Source organism: Monodon monoceros, unplaced genomic scaffold, assembly GCF_005190385.1.
Source record: "Monodon monoceros isolate NGI ecotype Baffin Bay Population unplaced genomic scaffold, NGI_Narwhal_1 Super_Scaffold_5, whole genome shotgun sequence".
NCBI lineage: Eukaryota > Metazoa > Chordata > Mammalia > Artiodactyla > Monodontidae > Monodon > Monodon monoceros.
Genome location: NW_021703782.1, coordinates 105,455,085 through 105,463,101, shown reverse-complemented (window position 1 = coordinate 105,463,101; position 8,017 = coordinate 105,455,085). Strand labels below are relative to the sequence as shown.

The window sequence follows — 8,017 nt, the reverse complement described above, 5'->3', positions numbered from 1 at the left end:
GGCCGTGTTCTACCTGTGCCGCCCAGATCCTGGCCAGCAAGGCAGCATCGCCCATCAGCTTGTTAGAGGTGCCCCACCCAAACCTGTGAGTCAGGGATCGGATGTGCAGTGACTCTGCACGCTCTAACTTATTGAAGCTGATGGAGGTTTATGCTTTTCCACCTTTTCCACAAGCACACACTGGGTGGAGGTAGCAGAGAACAGGGTTGGAGCATGGCCTTTCAGGTTCTAGTCCTGGTGTGGCCACTGTACACTGGGCCACGTGGCTCTTCTGTGTACAGGAAAGAATCAACACGTGCCCTCTCTAGTGGGTCATTCCATGACGTGCTGGCTCCCGTCTTAGAATATACAAGACCAGCTCCTTCCCTAATCCTCCTTTACCATAGATTGCTGCTACTTCTTGTCTTTGGTCCCCTTCCTCCTGTTCTCCAGTGAGCCTACTCCTCTCGGCAGGGCTTCATCCAAAGCAATCCACCCAACAGCTCTTGCCAAAGTCATCACTGAGGTCAGTGTGGCTAAACCTGATGGTCAGTCTTCACCCCCATCTTCTTGGCCCATCGAGAGCACTTGTCTAGGCGATCACTCCCATGTCTCAAAAACACCCTCTGTCTCTTAACTTCTGGAACTCACTCTTCCTATGGTCTCTCTCTCTCTTTTTTTTTTTTGGCCATGCCGTGCAGCTTGCAGGATCTTAGTTCCCTGACCAGGGATTGAACCCGGGGCCCCGGTAGTGAAAGTGAGGAGTCCCAAACACTGGACCGCCAGGGAATTCCCTCAGTGGTCTCTTACTTCATCTGTTGTCCTCAACTCCCTGACAACATTGAACACTGGAGTGTCCCAGTGGACCACGTCTCCCTACTCCGCTCTTCCCATGTGATCTCATCCTGCGTTGGGACTTTAAAAACCACCAGGCTGGCAACTCCCAAAAGTGTGTTTAGACTCTGGGGGGCTCTGAATTATATATATAGTTCAGGTATATACCTGCCAACTCAACCTGGATGTCCATCTGTCAACCTCCCATTTACCATTGAAAAACTGTGCTCCAGGGACTTCCCTGGTGGTCCAGTGGTTGACTCTGCCTTCCACTGCAGGGGGCACAGGTTCGATCCCTGGTCCCTGGTCAGGGAACTAAGATCCCACAAGCATGTGGCGTGGCCAAAAGAAAAACAAAAACTGCCCGAAAACCACAATCCAGCCTGACCTGCTGCAGCCTTCTCTGTCTCAAGGATGGTAGCTCCGTCCTCCTTCCAGCCAAAGCCTAGGACTCTCAGCTCCTCATTCATTCAAACTCACATCCAATCTGAATGATTTGCCCTCACAATAACCTATACATCCAAGCACTCCTCACCACCAGCTTCATGACCAGCTTGGTCCAAGCCACCATCATCTTCTGCCCAGATTATTACAACAGCCCTAACCAATCTCCCTGCTTCCATCTTTACCTCCTTAGTTTTTCTCAACATAGTCACTGTTTTTTTATTTTTAATTGGTATTTTTTAATTTTTTTAAATTTATTTTTTATTGAAGTATAGTTGAATCACAATGCTGTATTAATTACTGTTGTACAGCAAAGTGGCTCAGTTATGTATATATGTGTGTGTGTATATATATATGTATATATTCTTTTTCATATTCTTTTCCATTATGGTTGATCACAGGGTATTGAATATAGTTCCCTGTGCTCTACAGTAGGACCTTGTTGTCTATCCATTCTGTATATACTAGTTTGCATCTGCTAATCCCAACTCCCAATCCAACCCTCTCCCACCCCTGCCCCCTTGGCAACCACCAGTCTATTCTCTACGTCCCTGATTCTTTTTGTTTCATAGATAGGTTCATTTGTGTCTTCTTTTAGGTTCTACATGTAAGTGATAACATATGTACTTGTCTTTCTCTTCCTGACTTACTTCATGTAGTATGATAACCTCTAGTTGCACCCATGTTGCTGCAAATGGCATTTCGTTTTTTTATGGCTGAGTAGTATTCCACTGTAGATACGTACATCTTTATCCACTCATCTGTTGATGGACATTTAGGTTGTTTCCGTGTCTTGGCTACTGTGAATAGTGCTGCTATGAACATAGGGGTACATATATCTTTTTGAATTATAATTTTGTCTGGATATATGCCCAGGAGTGGGATTGCTGGATCATATGGTAGTTCTATTTTTAGTTTTGAGGAATCTCCATACTGTTTCCCACCGTGAGTTTTTAAAAATCATGATTGTGTCCCCCTCTGTAGAGTTCTCTGAAGGCTTCCTAGGCTCAGGGCTAGAATAGATTCTCCTTCACAGCCTCCAGAAGGAAACAACCCTGCCGATGACACCTACAGATTTCAGAAATTCACCTCCAGATCTGAGAAAATAAGTTTGTTATTTTAAGCCACCATGTTTGGCAGCCCCAAGAAACAAATACTAGTCAAGAATTTTTTTCTTACTTTCACTGGCCTTTTGTGAAGCTGTGGTCTAAGTTAATACCTACAAGCAAAGGACAGTTGCGGTAAAAGGTTTTGCCAACGTTCCTTCCCAGGTCCCTCTAAGAGGACTCCCACCCGACGGAATGTACAATTTGCCTCATACGTGGCTGTCCCCAACTTCAGACTCGCAGGAAATATATCCCCCAGAATGTGCTGCTCCTCCAAGGGTCCCAGCTCTAAACCCTCACGATCCAATCTTCCACTAACTATTCTGTCCTCCTGCCCACCTGCCACCCTAATCCAGGCTACTGCCACCTCCCCAAGCCCCTGGAGATCCTTCAGCTTCTCTGGTCATTTCCTCTCTTGCACCCTCTGTTCAGCAGCCTGAGAAGTTTTGCAAGTTACAGATTTGACTATTGTCATTCCACTGATAAGGAGCCTCTGCAGCCTCCCGTGCTCATGAGTCAAGTCTGAACATGTGTCAGCCACAGCAGACTGTGCCTCCACCCCCACACCCCCCCCCCACCCCGGTCACCACTGCAGATGTAGCTCACAGCAGGCCATCTCCAGTTCCCTCAACAGCAGACTGAGCCCCATTTCTCATGTCTCCCCGCTTCCTCGGACACTGAGTGGAGAGGAGGAGCAAGGGAGCATCATGGTACCTGCCCAGTGGGGAGCATGATGGCAAATGTTCTGGAAGGTACTCAAGAGAAAAACAGAGAAGACAAAGTCCTCTGAAGGTATGTCACGGGACATGAACTGGGTCAAAGAAAAGAACCAAGACTTGACAGATCAAATCTCAAAGGTCAGCTACAGGGTTAAGAGCTGGGGGTCTGAACATAGCACAGAGCACACAGTCATTTACTGAAAAAGAGTCAACTTTAATTGTTACTGACCAATCTGCATCCAGGAATGTCTCTGAACAACTGAACAAACACGATAAAATTGTCCTATTGAAGAAACCAAGAGTTTCTGCCAGCCCCAGAGTTTCTGAGGGTTAGGCCAAGAGCAGCCCATTCCCAAGGCTGGTTCTGTCCCCCACGCCAGCTTCTCATCCCGTGAGAAGGGCTGGGGATGGGTGAGGGACCTGTCCCCTCCTCCCAGCATGCTGGGATCTCTTAGAAAGTCACCGGTGGGGTGCGCCTTTCCTCCCATCTCATTCCTGTCCTAAGGTAAATGGAGACCCTCTGGGCATCACCCCAAAAGCCAGGGAACGAAGTGAGGCAGCCCAAGTGCCTTCCCGGACTCTCAGCCAAAGCTTTGTTCCAGTCTGCTCGGTTGGTTCCTGATGCCCAGGGTGGGGATTAAATAAAATATGCACTAGAGAAAAAACTCAAATGCCCCCAAATCTCCACAACACAAGTCACAGAGCAGAAGGAAAAATAAAACAACGGCCCTAATGAGAAGCAGCAGCGGCCGGCCCTCAGAAGACGCGTTCAAACTCCGTCTGGTTGGTGGCGGCGGGATTGCGGCTCTGGTTGGTGGACTGCTGGGTGATCTGGCTGCCCTTCCGGCGCGGTGGTGCTAGGTACTCAAACATGGACGTCAGGTGGGTGGAGAGCATGCCCTTGAGGTCCGAGGGCATGGGGTCGGACCAGAAGAAGTCGTGGTTCAGGGCGTCATCACTGTCGATGCGCTGGGCGGGATCCAGCACCAGCAACTTGTCGATGAGGTCCAGTGCATAGGGGTCACGCACATAGGCCTTCAGCCTGTCCTTCACCTTCCGCTTCTGGCCCTTGACCAGGTCCAGTTTCTCAAACAGCTCGTACTTGTCCACATTTGGCCACACCTGGGGTGGGAGGCATGGAAAAGAGAATGTAGTCAGTTCAGGGGGTGCGAGGCTGGTCCACCGGTCAAGCACTTGAAGGGACTAAACGCTCTCCATTCAGAAGCTCCCAGACCGCCCCTGGAGGGCAAACTTGACCCCTCCAAGGTGAAAGCAGCAGGAACAACATATTTGGCAAACGCCAAGTACCGGGCTCTTTGACACAAATTGTCTGGCGTATGTGCACCAAGCCTGATAGAACCAGTTGTCTCACAGCAGAGCAGCTCAGCTCTGAAGTGAGGGGCTCAGACGCCCTCCCCAAAGCCACAGAACTAAAGGGATGCAGCCGAGATTTGAACAGTCTGTGTGGCTCTAAACAGCAGACCCCAACCAAGCACCAGCAACCTCTCTAGAATGGAGCTTTTCCTCTATTCAGCACCCACCCCTCCCCTGCCAGGGAGACTTCTCTGCAGCCCGTGGGGCCCAGGGGCCCAGGCAGCCCGGCTCCGTACCTCAGGAGTGATGGAGCCACAAAGCTGGCTGATGAGGGCAAGCTGGTGCTGCTCTGTGTTGCCCTGCATGATAGGGCTGCGGGTCCACATCTCTGCCATGATGCACCCAGCACCCCACAGGTCAATGGGGGGGCCGTAGTCCCGCTCCCCTGAGAAGAAGAGCACACCAGGAGGGCCCCTTGAGCCCGACAGCCTCCTGAGAGGCAATGCCCCCGGGCCGGGGGCTCAAGAAGCCCTGGCAGCGGGGGGCTGAGGCCGGGTAAGTGCCCAGCCCCTGCTTCCCTCTGCCAGCTCGGGAGAGTCCTCACCGAGCAACAGCTCCGGGGGCCGGTACCAGAGCGTCACCACACGGTTGGTGTAGCGGTTGGGCTGGCTATTCTTGGCCAGGCTGAAGGCCCGGGCCAGCCCAAAGTCTGCCAGCTTCAGAACTCCATCGCGGGTGATGAGCACATTAGCCGCCTTCATATCCCTGTGCAGGATCTGCAGGAAGCACAAAGGCGAGGGTTCTCGGGGGTCCTTTAGCCACACCCACCCCACAGTGAGAGCAAAGGCCAGCCCAAGCCTTGGTCTCTCCTCCCCTACTCTGGCCCCCACCTTGTTCCTGTGGATGTAGTAGAGACCATTGAGCAACATCTGCATGACCCTCTTGATCTCAGACAGTGTGAACTTGACTAAGACGTTGCTCAGCAGCCCGGCAAGGTCATGCTCGCAGAAGTCAAACACCAGGTATATACTGCCTTTGCAGCGGTTATAGGGGGAAGCTGAGACCGGAAGAATGAGGGGGACAGAGAGGGACAAGAAAAAAATCAAAATTCTCATATGTAACTCACTTTCCCACAAGCAGCTCCTACCCTCTCCAACCTATGGACCCCTGGATATCCAGGTGCGAATTCCTTCACAGGTAAAATATTTTCTGAGCGCCTTCTCTGGGCTGGGTACTGCGGCAGGCCCCGAGGAGGCACCTGCTCTGATGAAAGGGCCACAGAAAGCAGTCACACTTGGTACGTCTGGGTTAAGAAAAGGCAATGTAAGTGTGTCCAGTTCCAACTTTTGCAAACAAAACCTTAAGCAATAAGCCTCATTTCCTCCATCTGAAAATGGGGATGAGATCCGAACAACTTACCTTTGGTTCGACAGATCTCAATCAAGTTGACCACATTCTCGTGTTTTAGAAGCTGGAGGATCTTGATTTCCCGCAAGGCTGTAATGGGGAACTGGGTGGGAAAAAGACAGGAGAAGGTCAGAAGTGGGTGAGCGCACCACAGACCAAGGAACTGGCCAGGGAGTCCACAGGAAGGGTTAAAGGTTGGGAGACAGAGTAAGAGCGTAGGCTCTGAAATTAGCTGTCTCAAATGCCACATTTGTAAAATGGGTGTAATAGTATGTACCCCTCAAGGAGCTGGTTTCAGACAACGAATTGAAATAGCGATACTTCACACAAATGCTCTATTACTAGTTATTAAATGCTCCACAGTTTCTTCAACCTTATAAGTTTTAGCTCTATGCCTGTGTTTAACTGTGAGATGGTTAACAAATACAAAAATAAAGAAACAAGTCTCTTGAAAGCTGGACCAGAGCTAAGATGGGGTGGGGGGTGGAAGGCACTGTTGTTTTTCAAGTGAATACCAGTCACCCTTTTAAAGTCATTGCATATAACTTATTATTATTTTACATTCAACAAAATTAAACCCTAAAAAAAAGTGCTCCAAGCCTTCCTAACTTCAGGAACCAAGGTGCACTCCGTGCAAGCATGGGCTCCCCCTCCTGCCACCAACCATATTCACCTATGAATGAAATATGAAGCGGCTTTAAAACATTTGAATTGAAAGATTTAACTTGGAAGTCAAATTCCCTGGAATATGGAAATTTCCAAACACGTAAACTGAACCTATACGTGAGAGTCCCAGAAGCAGCAGGGTGGAAACCCAACCTCACGCCCAAGGGAGCTGGCCGACCTGCCCACCCCACCCGTACTCACCCCCTCCTTCTCATTCTCCATCAGTACCTTCTTCAGAGCCACTTTTTGGCCGGTCTTGCGATGCTTTGCCTTAAACACCTCCCTGCAGGCCGAGAGGGGGACCCAAGAGAACTCTTCAGGCCATTTCCGCAGGGCCCGCCCCTCCCCCACCAGAGGAGGACAGGAAAGGGAATCCGGGCGGGGCTGGGCCGGGTACCCAGGGCACTCGGCTACTCCACCACGCGGTGTCTTCGGTCCCTCTCCGAGCCTCTACCTCCTTCCCTCTGCCCCTTCTCCTCACCCGGGAGTCTCACGGAGAGATACCGTTCCACTCACATGCTCCTCTCTGCAACCCCTCCCTGCCCCCCATCAAGGGCCTCAAGCTCCTCCCCGCCAGCCAGCTCTGTCAGGCCCGGGCAGGCTGCGGCGAGGCCTAGCGAGACCATGGGACAAGTCTGTGACTAAATGGCTTCCCGACCAACTGGGCCCGGGCCTGGGCGTCCCAACGTCTGCCCGGAGGGGTGCAGGCTCAGGGCTCCCGGTCCCTGGGGGCCAAGCCTTACCCGAAGGTGCCTTGGCCGATTTTAGCGAGCTTCTCATATTTGGACACCTCATCACAAAAGGGGCATTCCACCGAGTCGTACTGCTTTGCCATGGCCGCCTCCAGTGCGCCGCCACCACCTCCAGCCGCCGCCGCCGTCGCTGCTCCCGCTCCGGGTCCCGCCGCCGTGCTCCAGGCCCCTCCGCGGCCGCGCCACTTCCGCCTCCACGGCCACTTCCGGCCTCGCGGCGCCGACCCCACCTCTTCCGCCCGCCGCCCGCCGCCAGGCCCCCTGGGACTTGTAGTTCCCGAGAGGCCAGGAGGAGCCGGAGCTGCAGAGGCGCCTCCGCCACCGCCGCTGCCCCCGCCTCCGCCGCCGCCACTGCTGGCGGCGGCCCCGATCGGGGGCGCGGGGAGCCGGGGCGCCGGGGCTGGGGCTCGGGGTGGTGCGTCCCGCTGCATCGGCTCGGGCCGCCGCCGCTGCCGAAGCCGCTGCCGCTCTGGCGCCCGATCCGGGGCCAGCCGCAGTGCCCTGCTCCTCCTCCTCCGACGGCACCGCCTCCGCCAGGCTGCGCTGGGCGCGGGGCGGGGGGGCGGCCCCCGAGCCGCGGCCTGGGGGCTCCCTGGCCGGGCCCGGGCCCGGGGCGGCCGGGCGAGGGGGCCGGACGGGAAGAGCCGATGAGGAGGCGGCCCGAGAGCCCGGGAGGGGGCGCGTTATAAAGGGGGAGGTGCCCCAGCCTCGCCCTCCCCTCCCCCTCCTCCCGCCCCCTCGCTCCTCCCTCCCACCCTTCGCGGCCGCACCTGCCGCCGCCGCCGCCGCCGGAGGA

At 53.9% G+C, this 8,017-nt stretch overlaps 1 protein-coding gene across 2 annotated transcripts; it reads right to left on the bottom strand.

Annotated features, from left to right (window-relative positions):
- Window positions 1-3,275: 3,275 nt before the first annotated feature.
- Window positions 3,276-7,829, bottom strand: CDK9 (cyclin dependent kinase 9). 2 transcript variants are annotated; one of them, XM_029203296.1, is made up of 8 exons: window positions 7,213-7,816; window positions 6,671-6,752; window positions 5,816-5,906; window positions 5,655-5,699; window positions 5,287-5,453; window positions 5,001-5,172; window positions 4,693-4,841; window positions 3,276-4,204 (listed from the first exon to the last, which is right to left on the bottom strand). In XM_029203296.1, the coding sequence occupies exons 1-8, from the start codon at window positions 7,650-7,652 to the stop codon at window positions 3,839-3,841; spliced, it is 1,512 nt and encodes a 503-aa protein (XP_029059129.1). In that variant the 5' UTR covers window positions 7,653-7,816; the 3' UTR covers window positions 3,276-3,838. The 2 variants fall into 2 exon arrangements, with proteins under 2 accessions (XP_029059129.1, XP_029059130.1); XM_029203297.1 differs by lacking the exon at window positions 5,655-5,699 and having other exon boundaries at window positions 7,213-7,829.
- Between the last annotated feature and the right edge of the window lie 188 nt (window positions 7,830-8,017).

Coding starts and splice junctions, on each gene's coding strand:
- CDK9 (XM_029203296.1), bottom strand. CDS start 7,652: ATGCAGCGGGACGCACCACCCCGAGCCCCAGCCCCGGCGCCCCGGCTC. Junction 5,907..6,670: donor TGGAGAATGAGAAGGAGGGG/GTGAGTACGGGT, acceptor TTTCCCACCCAG/TTCCCCATTACAGCCTTGCG. Junction 5,700..5,815: donor TGAGATCTGTCGAACCAAAG/GTAAGTTGTTCG, acceptor TTCTTAACCCAG/ACGTACCAAGTGTGACTGCT.